Consider the following 15,966-nt stretch of genomic DNA (forward strand, 5'->3'; position numbering starts at 1 on the left):
TAACACGTCACTTCTATTCTTAAAACTCAAACATGATGGAAGCACAGTCGTCAGTATCCTTCAGAAACCATGTAACTGCAGAGTTTGATTCCTGCAGTGAATGTATGAAATGTAGTTTGGAGAAACTCTGATTCCTGAGTTCAGCTCATGATGAAACTGAGATGTGACAAACTGCCTCGTTTGACAAGTTGAACACATTTTTGCCTAAAAGAAACAAAGAAGGAGCCAGAAAAGGTTGTGTTGATGTTTTATTCTTAAGGTAAAACATTTCATTCAAAAATAAATTACCAGAGATCTTTAAAGGTCGGACAGTCGTCGTCTCCGACCCACTCGTCACGATCTAAACGGTTTCCTGTCAGAATCCAAATATTCACACGATGAACGTTCGTCCTCGGAAAAAAACTAACGAGAACCTAAAGCAGCCACTTGTCGTCTAACGAACCACAAACTGTTAAATCAAGAAAAAAAAACAGAGCCACTGTCGAGTGATTCACTATAAAACGTATCCAAAGTTTATTTTAAATATTGAATCCAACATACAAGCCCGCTCTGTGGTATGTCAACACAGACAGAGACCGAGCAGGACTGAAACACTGTGGATGGAATCAATGAGCTCAGACAGATGTGATGCAGCCGTTTGTGTGTTAACTTCAAGAGATAGAAAGGGGGCAGCACATTTCTACACCTCATTAAATTACATCAAGTCTGGACGCCCATGGAAAAGTATTAAAGATTTAGATTTGAGAGAAAGAAAAAAAGATTTGGATTCAGATTTTTAGAGAAAAGAAAGATAAGAAGAAATACGAAGATACAATCTGTTGACAGCTTAAAGGAAAAGTTCTAGAAAACGAGTTCAGCAGTTAAATACAAAGCTATAGCCAGCAGCCAACTAGCCTAGCTTAGCATAAAGACATTGGGTCAAAGCTAAGCAGCCTCAGGCAGAAGCTTCATATTTATCAAGCAGATTTCACTGGGAATCGTCAAATTAAACAATTCCCCAAGAAAGCAAATAAATGGATTTTTTCGCAATGCCCGAATTTCCCTGTAACAGCGATTTAGCTAAAAACTCCCTAAAGGCAAAAATCCAACTTGCAGCCGTCATGTGGTCGGACGAGAGGAAGCAGTCGGAGCTGAGGTGGATGTGATGAAAGGCAGTGGAGGACACCTGACCAATCGCTGGGCTCTAAAAAGCTCTGAGCTTTTCTGCTATAACACAGCACCATGCAGAGGAGCTGCTACAAGACACTAGAGGCCAAATAAAACACATCAGTTCTAAAATAAAGAGCCAAAAAAAGTCTGCTACAGTCGTCTTCAGTGTGACAGTCAGAGTATCCAGAGTGAGACAGATGTGAACAGAGGTTGGATTTTACCTGGAGTTAAAAAACTGAATGAACAGAGGCAAGCAGGTGAGTTATTAGTCCGTCAGAGGAGAAATAAAATACTTCATTTCCTGTTTATATCAAATATGTCGGGAGAAACTGAATCGATTTACCAGATCAGGCTGGAAATTTAACTGTTAAGACTGAACTCGTTCACAACGAGAACATGTGATCTGCATCGACTTGAAATCTTAAAATATATTTTCTGGATTTACTGAGGTGACGAAAAAACAAGAGAAAACATCATCTCCCTGTTAATGTCCTCAGCTGATTGGTCACTCGTGCTGGTAGGAAACCTTCCTGCACCGTGAGCTCTGAACGCTTTGTTCTGCGTCACTGAATTGTTAAACGCACAGAGAAGTGTTTGCATCTTTTGTTGATTACAGCTTTACAGACGTGACAGACTTCCCTGAATTACAGCTCCATCGCAAAGCCAGCAAAATAGTGTGTGTGTTTGTGTGTGTGTGTACAGTGTGCGTTACAGCAACTATCCCAGCATGGCACACAGGAGGAGATGATCTTCCTTCAGGTTTTGGCAAGAGGCCGAAGTTGCCGGCTCCTCTCCTCGCTCCTCCAATGAACGTGCAGTTTCTGCTCTGAGGCACAGGGGGGCGATGAAGAGCAGCACAGCCGGCAAACAGGTCAACAATGACATGGTGAGTGTTTGTGGGGGGGGGAGAAGCTTTGGTGTTGAACTAGTTCCACAGTTCTAGGATGTTGAGCGAGGAGGGCAGGGAGGATAAATGTGTTGAGGAAGAGGAGGAGGAGGAAGAGTGTCAGTGAGTCTTTAACTTGGTGTGCTGCGAGCCTTGTTCTGTCAAGCTGGCTTTGAGAGAGTTAACCACCGTCTGTCTGACGTTGTCTTCCATATAATGTTCACTGAGCGGCTTCAAAACCTGCAGCAGAGGAAAGAGGAGTGAGATTTTATTTATAGGACAAATAATTTAAATTGTCTAAAAACAGATAATGAAAGGAGACAAGGAAACTGAAAGAAATTAAGTTAGGGAAGAAAAACCTTTAAAAAAGGTTAAAATCAATGGAACCAATAAGCTGAGCACAGACGAGCCACAACTGAACAAAACCTCTTCAACTGAAAAGAACTTAAAATCAAAATCATCCTTTCCACATTCATCAGAATAAGATGAATAAAAACCGTTGGGGCGAGTTCCACGTCCTCGAGATCCTGAGGAGATTCGCTCCTGTCAGTTTTCAGAGCCAGAGGACAAAGTGTCAGAGTCCAGCCCCATTCAAGTGAGAGTGAACCAAAGAAAGCAACAGACTGCAGCAGCTTCAATGTGAGAGGAGCGTTTGACACCGAATCCACTGGTCACTGAGCGGCTAGTAAATCTTCTTGTAATTGCTGTTGTTATTGAGAGGAGTCAGAAGGCCGAGTCCCAGCGTCGCTGCTGATGGGAGTGATGGGAGTGATGGGAGGAGAGAGGCGGGCCACGCCAGGCGGCTCTTGATTGGCTCCGAAAGTTTGGAAAACACCTGAGAGGGAACGGGAGAGTTAAACGAGGGAACAGACGGACGAGTAGAGAGAGGAGATGGATCCAGACATGCAGAAAGAGGAAGTTAAGAGTTGGAATCAGGAGGAGACAGAGCAGGTCCATGTATTAAGGGTGTTTTTCCCTGTGGCAGAGGTCTTTATAAAAATCATCTGATAAAGATTGTAAATATTTGGTCACACAACTCTGCATTTTAAAGGCTAAACAGCTTAATGTTGACACTGTGAAAATAATTAGTCTTGACCTCAAACCACACAAATAAAAGAATACAAGGAGGGCGGCAGCAGGAGGTGGAGGAGAGAGTAAAGAGAGAGGAAACAGGAAACCAGACAGGATGTCGAGGACAGCAGGCAGAAGTTCAGAGAAACAGGAAGCGACACGTCTCATCTTTCTGACCGTCGGCTGAAAGCATGTGAGGGGGGGAGTGGGAGGGGGAGGAAGGAGGGGAGGAGGGTCAGACCAAGACGTCAGAAGAGAAACAAGTTTGTTGTGGATCACTAACGCTGATGAAACACTTGCCAACAGGGAATGGAGAGAGAAGGAGGAAACTAAAAAGAAGGTGCTGATAGAGCTTCAGTTTGGAGCTGAGAGGTGAGTCAGAGGTAATGAAGTGAAGTGGATGATGAAGCAGAGAGAAGGAAAAATGATGGTCTTTTAAAAACACCTCAAAATAAAAGGCAACATGAAGAACTTCAAGAAACTAAGACAGAAAATGACACTGGAAACACACACACACGCTTATTGTTCCATCCTGAGGAAACTTGATGAGACTTGTATTTCAAAGCTTTCACTTCAACATTTAACGTTTTTCTTGTTAAACTCCTCTTCAGGTCATTTTATGTCTAAGTGAGAAGTGATGGTGCTTTAACACAAACACGTTTTAGAAATGACTCCAAGAAAAGAACTGAAGAAAAAAAATAAAGCCGAAGATCACATGAAACTGCTCGAGCAGCAAATTGCAACACACACACATTTTACCCTGGTATAAAGACAAAATGTATACATCTCATTAGAAAAAGGGAAAATTCTATTGAAAAATCAAATATAAATCAAATACTAAGGCCAGATTAATACAGGAATTTTATAGAAGATGCAGATAAACTAACATTTAAGTTAAAAACCTTGAACAATAAATTAGCTTGTGTGAAACAAACATAAAAACAGGAAGGACTTTTCAAAACTGGATTTTAGCTGACAAAGCTTTTAGGTTTTGGAGAACTATGATACAACATACAAACTGAAGATATCATATTAGACTCTAAACAATCATCACATTTTATAGTCAAAACATCAATTTCCTGTAAAATAAATAAATAAATTTACATTGTGGTTTTTCACACAGCAATTTCTTACTTATACTCTGATAAAAAAACTACTTTAGATGACCTTAAATCTGCTTTTTCAGAACTTTCCAGTTGAAAAACATTTGACCTCAAATCTATCGGCTTCAGACCAAAGTACCAAGCATGATCTTAATACCTAAAGACAACAAGAAGAAATTTGAAAAGTTACATTCAAACAAATCAAAAGTGAGTGAACCAGGACAAACACACACAGACACACATCGTGGACCCACCTGTTCCCAGAGCGTATCGGCCACCAGGTCTATCATCGCTCCCAGCTCCCGAAACTCTCCAGAATACTTCACGTAGGCCCAGGCGCAGAGTGACAGCAGCGCTATGCCCATGACAAAGTTAGACAGCGCGGCTAAGGTGCTCAGGCCAATGAAGCCCGTCACCCCCGACACCACGTAGGTGACGAACATGACTGCAAACAGCGTGGCGGGGGTGCGCGCTGCGTAGAAGATGTTCTTGCCGTCGTTGTGTTTGGAGAAGTTGGCGTAGGCCTCGTTCAGCTCGGACTCCAGCTGGTTCTGGTAGCGCTGGCAGAACTCGTCGCCGCCCATCTTCTTCACGGAGCGGAAGTGGGCCACAGAGTGATCGCGAAACTCCTCGTGGCTGCGCTCCAGGTCGGCTGGGGCGATGTACGGCTTGTCCCCTCCACAGACCTGAGGGGGGGGGGGGGGGGGGGGCATTAGTGACAGAGGAAATGAATTTGACTGACTATACTGATGAAGACAAAGGTGTTATCAAATAGTACAGGAGCACACAACAAGGTTGTTTACTAGTTCACAGGATTTTCTATTGGACATTAAATGATTTGAACGGTTGTGGACTCCTTTAAAAACAGACACGTCCTTACCAGCTCCATGTTCTTGCCGTACATGTCTTTGGCTCCTGCCACAGCTGTCAAGTTATTGGCTTCTGCTGTCGCCTGAGAATTGAGAGACAACAAAAAAACAATCAAATTCAAAAAGCAGAGGCAATGGTGATTCAGTTGGTTGCAATAATAAACTTGGCCACAGGATGTCACTAAACACACTGATTTCTGAATAAGCTCTTTCGGGTTGGAGACACTCACCTGCAGCATGGACTTTGGGTGAGGCAGCTCCTCCCCTTGGTAGATCTTTATGTAAGCCTGCAGTAAAATGAAATGAGGATAATGCAAATATTTTGGCAGCAAACACTGGAACCAGCTGGTAAGTATGAGGTTAGAGCTCGTTCTATGGGTTACAGTGTCCCGACAACGTTTAAATAAAATACAAACACAGGATTTAAGACCAGAAGTGAAATAAAATTCACTGCATCTATAATGTAGCAGACGTGTTCCTTCCACTTGTGTGTCTTTGTCAAACCGGAAAGTAAAAAAAAAATATGTAAACCACAATTTTAAAACGTCTTCATTAATGCGGTTTTCAAGTTTTCTCTGTTTCTCTACAAGGATGCCTCTGTTCCCAGTCAACTGTTGCTAATTATCTAAACAAATGTTGTGCCGTTTATTTGGACAAGGAAGCCGAGTGTTCTTTGAGGCTTTGTATATTATCTTATTGTGACACACAAACTGTGGAAATCAATGGACTTATGTGAAATCCTGCAGGACCTTGAAGTACTCCAGGAGATCTCTGCAGGTGACTTTGTTGCCTCCGATCTCCTTCACTACCAGTCGCTCGGGGGCCAGGAGGAGAGGAACCAGTTTGGTGAGCTCCCTCTTGAAATCACCATCGATGTCTGAAACACAAAAACACATATCCTCATAGTCACATTGGCGCACAACACTTCGGTCAAGCAGACTTTAGCTTTCACTCTTCATCACCTCAAAAAGGTGCTTCTGTCTGATTTTAGGAGTTTTAGTGTTATCTTGCTAACTGACAAAACCTGATGGAAAGATGTGATATGGGTCAGGAAAGAACCCATTACATTTTGGTGTGGCTCCACGAAAAGGGAAGATACATACATATTTTGAACTTTCTTTAACCTCTTGACAATTAACATTATTCAACATTTTCGTTGATTTCTCAGACAATAATCCATGGGTCTTTATGATTCAAATAAAAATCTGGATCTAGTGGGTTTAAATGTGATTTCATAAGGGGACTGTTTAGCCTTGGTGGCGGTATGTGTTCTCTGAGTTCTACTTATTTATCTTTCAGTAGGTATGTAGGTTCCTGTTATCACACCTCTCAGCCTGCCGTCAAAGTAGGGGTTGGTGGCCACCTTGAGGCCAGGATGTGGCAGCAGGAAGCAGTCGATGTTCGAGAAGCAGGAGTGGATGTGCTTCCTCACGTTCTGCAGCTCTTCATGTTGGTTGCATTTAACCTGTGTCAGCAGACAACAATGTGCTCTCTCAGTCAAAGTGTTATCTTTGTGTGAATTTGTGCACACATGCTCGACTAAGCAAAACTCTGAACAGGCAATGACATTAAGTATGTTTGCGCTTTTCAAAAGGAGGCGTGGTGTCTCTGACAGCAAAGGAGAGTGTGAGCTGCTGCATTAACATCAAGGTGAACAAATATCAGGACAGAAGAATATTTCCACTGTCCAACCAAAAAACATTGCGTTTTTCAAAAGAAAATGTTCTCACCTGTAGTCTTTTGTCCAAGAAGGCATTGCCTCCTTCCAGACCGTAGTCGTGTTCATAAGGATAACTCCAGTCACGAATCAGGAACATTAGGGACTAAAAAAAGAATCAACAACGAGAGACACATGATATGTAATCTATGGTTTTTAGGGAACAAAATAATCTTTAAATTTTCTCTCTTGTTGTACAGCTACATGCATGTACACACAGAAGCAGCGAGTACCTGGAAAGGTTTCAGGTAGATCTCTTCCATTGCCAGTCGACCATATTCCGTGAAAAGCTAGATATGAGAGAAAAACTAATTACCATCAGAAACCGGAGAGGATGATGTAACAGAGTTTGTTTCTGAACTTTGCTGGCAGGAGGTGAAATGCCACAAACCTGCAGATGTTGCAAATCATCCTCCTGGATGTTCTGGGTGAGATTATACACCTGAAAATACAAAGTAAAAAACACAACGTAAAACAAATGTAATTTTTTCTAAGAGTGAACAGGAAGAACAAATTTTCCAAAGTAAACATGCTTTAAGTTTCACCTGCATGGAGCTGGTCATTGTGCTGAGGGCGAACACAGTGGCACAGTCCTTTATGGTGGACTGGCTGTCGAACGCCCCCTGAGTGTCAACGAGGAGGACGGCTACCTGTTGGGACAAGATGCAGCAAATGTAAGTGGTTCGCATTGGTTTTTGTGCATTTGTGTCAATGGGAACACAAATCTGAGGCGCTTTCAATTTAAACATTTCTCATTTAGCTTGTTTAAGGACGATATTAACTGTGTGAAAACTCTCTACCTTGCTGCCGTCTGGCTTGTCGATCACAAACACTTCGCTCCAGATCTGAATCCCTGTGGTCTCCCTCTCACAGCCTCCTCGCCACGTGAAACCTGTCAGAGGCTCATCATCACCTCCAATCCACGAATCACTCTGCAGCAAAGAGGGAAGAGAAACGGAAAGACGTTTTAATTTCTTTTTAGAAGGGGGATATCTTCAGATCAGTAATCTGCACTGGTCTCTAACCACAACATCTCCAAACTCTGTGTGAAGTTTCCCCTGCATGTTAAACAAAAAAAGATGACTTTGTTAACCTTCAATTTGATTTAACACCACCATCAGGTCACACTCTATCAAGCCTTACATAAGCCCCCTGTCATCTACCAGTGCAATGTTGACTGGGTATGTAGCTACTTAATAGGATGATTTTAGACCCAAGTAATGGTCTGTAATTATAATCTCTCATTTGCCAATGTGCTCATCTAACAGGGAACTAAAGCATCGCACTCGAGACACATTAACATGGGACTCGGAGCCTAGTACAATGCTATTTAGTATTATGAGTATTTACAAAAGAACAAAAGGTTTAAATATTACAATGGCACTTGTCACTCTTTCCAAAAACCAAACAGGGAAGCGTCAATAAAAAGCAACACACTGTGCCCTTGTCTCTATCTGCTATTGACAAGTGAGGAGTGTTTCTGACCACAAACAGGAAATAAAAATGCAAACTGTCATTTGGAAGTCAAAAACCAGAACTGATTCCGAGTGATGCAAGTTAACATTAGAGTGGTCTCTCCTGCTCGACTAAACACAATCTGATGACAGAACAAGGAGTGTTAGAGTAGCAGAAATATGATGTGTAACACCAACTGCTTGATAGAACTGAATATAGAGAACAACAGAATAAATAGCATCAGTGTTTGGGGAGAAATGTGAACATGTGCAGATCACGTCAGACTTGCACATAATGCTCATATTCATGTTGCCCAACAGCTGTGAGAAAGGGTCTTAACATTCACTCTTCCTTTCCTGTGTGTGTGTGTGTGTGTGTGTGTGTGTGTGTGTGTGTGTGTGTACGTGTGATGTAAGTTGATCCTGGCTTCATCAGTGTCAAGCTGCTGCTAGAAGGTCTGGCGAAATAGTTGCTGATACTTGAGTGGGACAAAGTTGTAAGATGTACTCCAGAGAGCGAGAGCGAGAGTGTGTGTGTGTGTGTGTGTGTGTGTGTGTGTGTGTGTGTGTGTGTGTGTGTGTGTGTCTGTATGAGCTGTGTGGGTATGCAACATACCGCTTTGTGGCATTCAAAAGTATTAGAGTATGAGACCCAACAGAAAGAACTTGTCTTTGCTTGTCACTGTGTGGAACAGATGCAAAAACTGGTTCCACATATGTGTCTCCATCTGTCTTGTTTGCTCATCTAGCCTAAAGGTCTTGTAAATTAACTTGGCACATAGAAACCCTTTTAGCATTGATATCATAGAAAGTTGTGTTTTACACTGAAGTGCACTATATTAATGTCCTGCTAATATTCTGCCAAACAGTTTTTTAAGGACGTGTGTAACACACGTAAGGAATGTTGAATAGAAATGAATGAAATTGTACCGTTAAAATTAAACAAGATCCAATAACAATGTCACCATATATTCAAATTAGAAATAGATCCCAGATGATCTCTGTATCAATTAACTGACAGCACTAAACTTTTCAATAGCCACAGTCTTAATTTCTTAGTGGATATTACTTTATTGATCCCTATACAACGAGCATGTGAATTTGTGTCCTTTTTGTTTTGTCCAAAGGCAGTTTGAACACCACCCCCCCCCCCCCAATCTCACCTGACTGTGCATGTATCGCAGCATGAAGTCCAGTAGGAAGGACTTGCCCTTGCGGAAAGCCCCAGCCACAGACACCACCACCACGTTCAGGTCCTTCACGTGCTCTTGCAGCAGGATTTTCTCCAGCGCTGCAGCGTCCAGCTCGAAGCTGTGCTCGTCCCCGTTAGCCAGGACAACCTGGATGGGCTTGGCCTTTGCTTCCTCTATCCAAGCCTGAGGACATGAGGTTTCAATCAATCCGGGCTTTCAAGGGCTTGAGAGAAGTTCAACTGAATACACTGTGATGACAAGCTAGGTTACTTGAAGGAGACAGGGAACTGAAAATTACAATGAAGGCAGCATACCTAGCAAGTTTAGGAGTATGACAAAGGGTTAGGGTTAGGGTTAGGGCCAAGCTAGAATTTATTTGTTATCATAAATTACACGTAAAGGCAGACTATTTGTATTTTAAAACATTTCATATTGATGCTTTGTAGCGAGGTAACTTTATTTTTTCAGCTGTGAGCACCTCTGCAGCTTTGAGTCTGTTATCACCAGAAAGTACATGTAATAGTTCCTGCTCTTGTTCATACAGAGTTCATCTTTCTTCTTGTTTCTTTTCCTCCAATCTTTCTTCAGGATTTATTTTCGAGCTGAATCCTAATGTTTCAAACTCAGATGCCAAATGTTGATTCTTTCAGCTCCTCCAATGTCTTTTTACATTTTCCAAGGAGGTTATGTTTTTATTGCAAACTGTTTGTATATTGGTCTGTCAGCAGGATTAGCCGAGGGGAGTGGCATGACCCACAATTCGGAGCTGATCTAGATAAACAGAACCAGGAATTTATCTTTCAATTTCTCTGACATGGCATGTTATGGCATTAGCAATGGTAGCAGTATCTTTGATTGCCATAATGTTATTATAAGACATTTGTTTTCTCTTGTGGACTCAGTCTCCAGGCTCTTGGAAAATATTATGCTCAGTTCTGGTTTGATATGGAAACCATGCTCGTTAAAAGACACGAATGTGTCAGCAAATTTACATTTATACTTTACCTCTTCTTCGTGAATCCCTTCATCAGGTGAGGGGGTGATGCTGGCATTTTTGCCAAAGTTTAGGGCCTTGGTCCTGGGAAGGAAATCATCCTCCAGATCTTCGGCCATGGCTAAAGGAGGCCTCTTCTTATGCTGAAAAATTGGGACATCTTCCATGCCACTCAAGCCTTTTGATAAGACAACAAAGTAGGGAGAAAAAGATCAAATTACAATTGGTTAGATGGCTCAATGCTGCATGTTAGTGTGCAGACGATGGGCGGAAAGTGAGAAGAGGAAGAAGAATGTGGAGGCAGGGTTATCTGCCGAGTTTCATTGTAATAAGCCGTGAGAAACAAGCCACTGTTCTGAGATAAAGAAAAAGGGAAATCTCTTATACGGGTCAAATTCCCAATTGTACCAGCCCTCTGCGCTGGGCTAAATACTGTTATCCACTCTGGTCTACCCATCTAGGTCAAGCTTGAAAATAGCCTAGCACTGAAAATCACAAAGGACCAACAAGAAGGTCACAATAGAAGGAGGTAACAAGGATGGTGCTTCCACACTTTTCTTCTGTTATTTTGCTGCTTCTGTGACACGTGTTTCTTCTAAAACCATCTGTCTTCCTCACTGTCACACTGCCACATCAGCAGTATCACAAATAAGCCTGTCTGCCATATGTTCACAAATGCTCATTTTAACCCACCGTCCCTGTCAAATAAAGCCATCAAATAAAATAAAAATTATAATTATTTTCTTTATCAATGTGCAGAAATATGTTATTGATTTACCAGTCTATAAAATGGTGAAACTGACCTAAAGCCCAAGGTGATGTCTTCAAATACCTGGTCTCATAAAACCACAATTCCCAAAACAAAAAAAGTTAATAAAGAGATTTATCTAGTGCTGAGTGCTACTCCTTTCATTATTGATTAGAGACCGATTAATTTATTGTGTTTATAAAATGCTGGAAAAGAGTAAAAAAATATATGATTCTAACAATTACATTTCATGAAGTATTCATTTTAATACGACAGAAAAGCAGCTCACATTCTTCGAGAACCTGAAAGTAACATTTTAAGTTTCAGATTGAGAGGACACTCCCTAACAGTACGCCCCGAAAGCGGCAGGTCACCTGGTCAATGAAACAGGTATGACAAGTATAGTGCATTGCTCATCCAAATGTTTAAGTGATTAGACATACAACTGCTCTAAAACGTGGGAACAAATAGTCTCATAACGTTCATCACAGTCAACAGAGTAAATCCTGGGAAACACTGTTGTAAACACAAGGTTGCCGAGTCTAACACAAGCAGGCTTCCATTCTGGCTGGTAAACGCCTGCGTCAACGCTGAATGGGGCAGATGATTATACAGCAGTTTATTCTGCCCCAGACTATCACAACCTTATTTGAATTTTCTATATAAACCAACTGCCAAACTGCACTGGCTTTATGAGACGTTAGCTGTCCCACCTTGAGTGATAACAGCATCCAGGCATTAGCACAGGGAGGGAAGGTCGTACAGGGGACTGAAATTATTATTTTGATAATCAATTAATTAACGTTTTTTTTTAAATACGTTTTATTAACATTCACCATTTCATGTGCTCCAACCTCTGCACTATTTGCTTGTGGCTGACAAGGACCAATCAGCATCCTATGAGGGAAGAAGTACTGCCAGTCCTTGGCGTGACAACAGCGAGGAGCAACTGTCTGTTACAACAATGGCAGCTCATACACAGTTCAATGCTGCTGTTGCATCTGTTGGACAGTAAAACTAAAACAGGAAATGTTCACCATTTACTTACTATGATTAATAGTAAAATATAATCGAAAACTACACCAAGGACATTCAAGGATCAAGTCGGTCGTGGAGCAACATTTTCCAAGGGCAGCAGCAGTGCTGTGCTCGAGTCTGAGATGCTGCTGTAAGCGCTGGGCTGTCACAGTCACCTGCTGCCCAGCAAACAAATTAGCCCTGCACATTTCCTCAATCTGTTGCAGTGCAGCTCCCCAACCAACCCCGAGCAGCACTCAGCAGGATGAAGTGGCACAGACTGCAGCCACAGAAGACCCACACAAAGACACTATTCTGCTGGGACTGAACTGTGCTGCAGCAGAATGTGGGAGGAAAAAAAAACACAAGCATGCAAGGAAACATAAAAAAGAAGCCAGTTAAAAGCTGTAAGTTTGCTGATATCCACAACACTCACACATCATGATAACGTGGTCCATGCACTGTCCCACTCCTCAGCTTGCAGAAAACGAGGGCAAACCTAAAATTAGCCTTGTTACCTTTCCTTATCTTAGGGAGGCAGCTAGCAGATATTAAGTGGCCTACATGTTTTCCTGCTCACACACAAAGTTACCTAGGGACGTGTTTGTGCATCATGCAGACAAGGTGTCAGTCGTTCCACTTCTGATGGGAGTCTATCTTTAACTATGTACGGTAAGAATAGTGTGCGTCTATCTCAGCACAGCGTCCCAAATCAGGTCTGCCTCCCCTGGACTCCAGCACCATATCTGAGGCAGACTCTGATAAGGCCACGGTTCACTCAACTCAAAGCAGCTGTCTAAATACGGGAGGTCTCTCACTTTAAAGAGGTGATTCCTTCAGCTATTTCAAACGGTTGAGTGTAGGAATGAGGAAACTTGTATTTGCCGATGCCCTGTTGGTTACGACATTTCACGTTATAATTTGGATTGTTAGACAACAACGTGAAAGAGAGCGAGGAATCCACTGTAACTTATTGAAATGCAGGTTCACTGACTTCACTGCAAACCTCACCAAAGGACAACCTGATTCTGCCTCTCTGGACTCGATTCAAGGAGGGCAAATGCTCAATTGCAGCAGAGCAGACCAGGACAAAGTGCAGATTAAGAGCAGCCTCAGTTAGAGAAAGCTGTTGACACAGAGTTAGCTGGCCTGCGTGGAAGTAGACATAAGGGTTATCATGATAACGGCACTCAGTATATGAGTGATGAGCCTTGAAGACTGAATATTTACTATTTGCTAACCAGTCAATGTTAAGAGAATGGCAGCAATAACAGACCTAAGCAGTACAACATGCTCAAAATCCAATATAATGGCAGCACCGTGATGAGAAGATGGAGCCAAACTTGAGGTTCTCATTCAGAAACCACCAAGTAAACAATCTGAAGTTAAAAACAACAAAACCTTAAACCCAAGGCCTAAGAGCCATGTCAAAGAAACGGTTACTAGTAAGTCACAGCTAAGTAGAACTATTAAAATCATTAGTTTACTTGCATTTACGACAAATACTGGAGATATTAAGATGCATTTATTAATTAGTCCCAACACATGCAAAGGCACACTCATGCAGGTAGGGAAATTCAATCTCTGCTTTTGACCCATCTGGTGCAGGACACACAGAGCAGTGAGCGACCATGTACGGCGCTCGGGGAGCAGATGTTCGGGGAGTAAGGTGCCTTGCTCAGGGGCATGGAAAGGGTAGGGAGACTCTTGGATTTTTGGACAGATCAATCCAGGTTCGTCTTTTGTTGTCTCTTAGTGGAGTCGAACCAGAGACGAACCAGAGACCTTCTCTGCCCATAGTCCAAGTTTCTGCCACTAGACCACCGCCTCTCTCTCACATTAGAGATCAACACCGTGTTGACACTTAAACTGCATAGTACAAATACCTCAATACAAGAAAAGCTTCAAGACTTATATTTCAGGTCTGTTTCGAATCAGAAGTCAGGCTCCCAGTTCAACACAAGTGCAGCAGTGTAAACTCAATCTGACTTTAAGTTTATGTTGAACTTTATCTAAAGTCAAAGAGGCTTCAGCAGTTGTTCTCACTGATATTTTCCACAGTTACAATCCAATAGTATATAAGTTTCAGAATCGCAACGTGTTTTAACAAAGACTGAGGTGAGTTCTTCAGATGTCTTGTTTCGATTGACTGGCAGCGAAGGGTTTAACCACCATACATAGAACTAGAAAGAAAAACATATACGCCTCATATCTCAGGAGCTGGAAACAATAAACGCCTGATGTTCTTGCTTAAAAAAAACAACTACAAATTCTAGTTTGTTTGTGTTTCCGCTTGTTGTAAGACTTCAACAAACCCAATCAATATAACATTACCGTGATCTTTACTGTCCTGTGTCAACATGATGAATGGTCAGAGCAAATAACAGGAGCCTACTGTTATCTGACTTCTGTTTATAGGACCAGTCAATTATCCACTTTTAATGACCATAAGGTCCACACGGTGTAAACCTGTGTTCTATCCTGAGGGTCCGACTGAGCCTGGATCAGTCCGTTGGCAAACGGAACACACTAATTATAGGTTCTTTAAAAATATCCCAGTCATTAGTGGGATGAGAAGATTAGCTTGTGTGTGTGTGTGTGTGTGTGGACTGAAAACCAGTGAACAACACACCGGGGCGGTTTGAGCTGATCCCGGCTGTAGAGGCTTGTTTTGGAGTAAAGACCCCCCCGGACTCCGGTGGTCCTCCGAGGGGCCAGGTGAGAGAGACAACCCGGGACACATGAACCGACAGGTGTCGCGCTTGAATCCTGTATCCGGGTCAAGAGACGGGTTTTTTGTCCCAGCTCGAGTTACGGAGGGAAAACACGTCTCCGCAAAAAAAAACAGAAAGCGAACAATGAACCCAACGCGAGTCTCTCTGGGGTCAAATCCCACACTTTTCACCGGGTAGACTGTGTTAGTTTAGCGGAGAGGAGGCTTGTTACCGGCGTGGGGGGTTGGAAGAGCCTCACTCCCTCCCCCTGTCAGCAACATAACACAACGGGTCCCCAACGGAAAACAAACCGTGGACTAACGGTGGGGGGGAAAGCGAGAGTTTTACCGGCGACAAACAAACAAAAACAAAAACAACTTCACAACTAAACTCCACAAACTTTAGCTTGTCCCTCACGACACGGGTTCGAGCGGCGGCGGGCTTTTACCTTCGTCGGCGACGGGACTCTTGTGTCCGGGCTTGAAGTGATTTCTGCCCCTCAGCCCGCTCACCTCCGCCATCTTGGTCGACTGGGTTTCTAACGTGTGTGACGTCACGGGAGCTCCTCTCTTGTCACGCTGTGCCCTGAGCTCGCCCAGCTGCCGCAAAGTATTACCTTAAAAAAACAAAAAAACGCATCGCTAATTGTTGAATTTTTTTTTTTTTTTTACTAACGCATTGTTTTCAGTGCATATTTAAATAAAAACCTTAAAAAAAGAAATAATAATAATATGCTTCCTGCAGCCTGAGGTCTGCAGAAAGGGATTTGTCTCCCCCTGCATCAATATCGGTCTGTGCAGGAAAGCAAGGTCATGTCCTCAGTGAAAATTCTTAGCATTTTTTTAGAGATTCTCTTACAGCCCTACAGTCACAGTCAGTTTTCGTTTAATAACAATATATGGTCATTGTTATCTCATATAAACACTATGGTGTCACTAAAGGTTATTGTCCACAGTCATGCAGGATGGAGAGATGCCTGCAAAGATGCATTCTTGAGATAAGCTTGATGAAGATAACTTTTCTTATCCTTATAAATATCAGATTGCAAAGA

At 42.5% G+C, this 15,966-nt stretch overlaps 1 protein-coding gene across 2 annotated transcripts; it reads right to left on the reverse strand.

Moving 5' to 3' along the window:
* Positions 1–235: 235 nt before the first annotated feature.
* On the reverse strand, positions 236–15,474 carry atl2 (atlastin GTPase 2). 2 transcript variants are annotated; one of them, XM_062400584.1, is made up of 14 exons: positions 15,364–15,474; positions 10,448–10,614; positions 9,413–9,625; positions 7,596–7,727; positions 7,341–7,445; positions 7,187–7,237; positions 7,029–7,085; positions 6,809–6,901; positions 6,405–6,543; positions 5,828–5,955; positions 5,309–5,365; positions 5,090–5,161; positions 4,464–4,895; positions 236–2,275 (listed from the first exon to the last, which is right to left on the reverse strand). In XM_062400584.1, the coding sequence occupies exons 1-14, from the start codon at positions 15,434–15,436 to the stop codon at positions 2,156–2,158; spliced, it is 1,839 nt and encodes a 612-aa protein (XP_062256568.1). In that variant the 5' UTR covers positions 15,437–15,474; the 3' UTR covers positions 236–2,155. The 2 variants fall into 2 exon arrangements, with proteins under 2 accessions (XP_062256568.1, XP_062256567.1); XM_062400583.1 differs by lacking the exon at positions 236–2,275 and adding an exon at positions 2,290–2,870.
* Between the last annotated feature and the right edge of the window lie 492 nt (positions 15,475–15,966).

The sequence above is a fragment of the Platichthys flesus genome, chromosome 12, assembly GCF_949316205.1.
Source record: "Platichthys flesus chromosome 12, fPlaFle2.1, whole genome shotgun sequence".
NCBI classification, from domain to species: Eukaryota; Metazoa; Chordata; class Actinopteri; order Pleuronectiformes; family Pleuronectidae; genus Platichthys; species Platichthys flesus.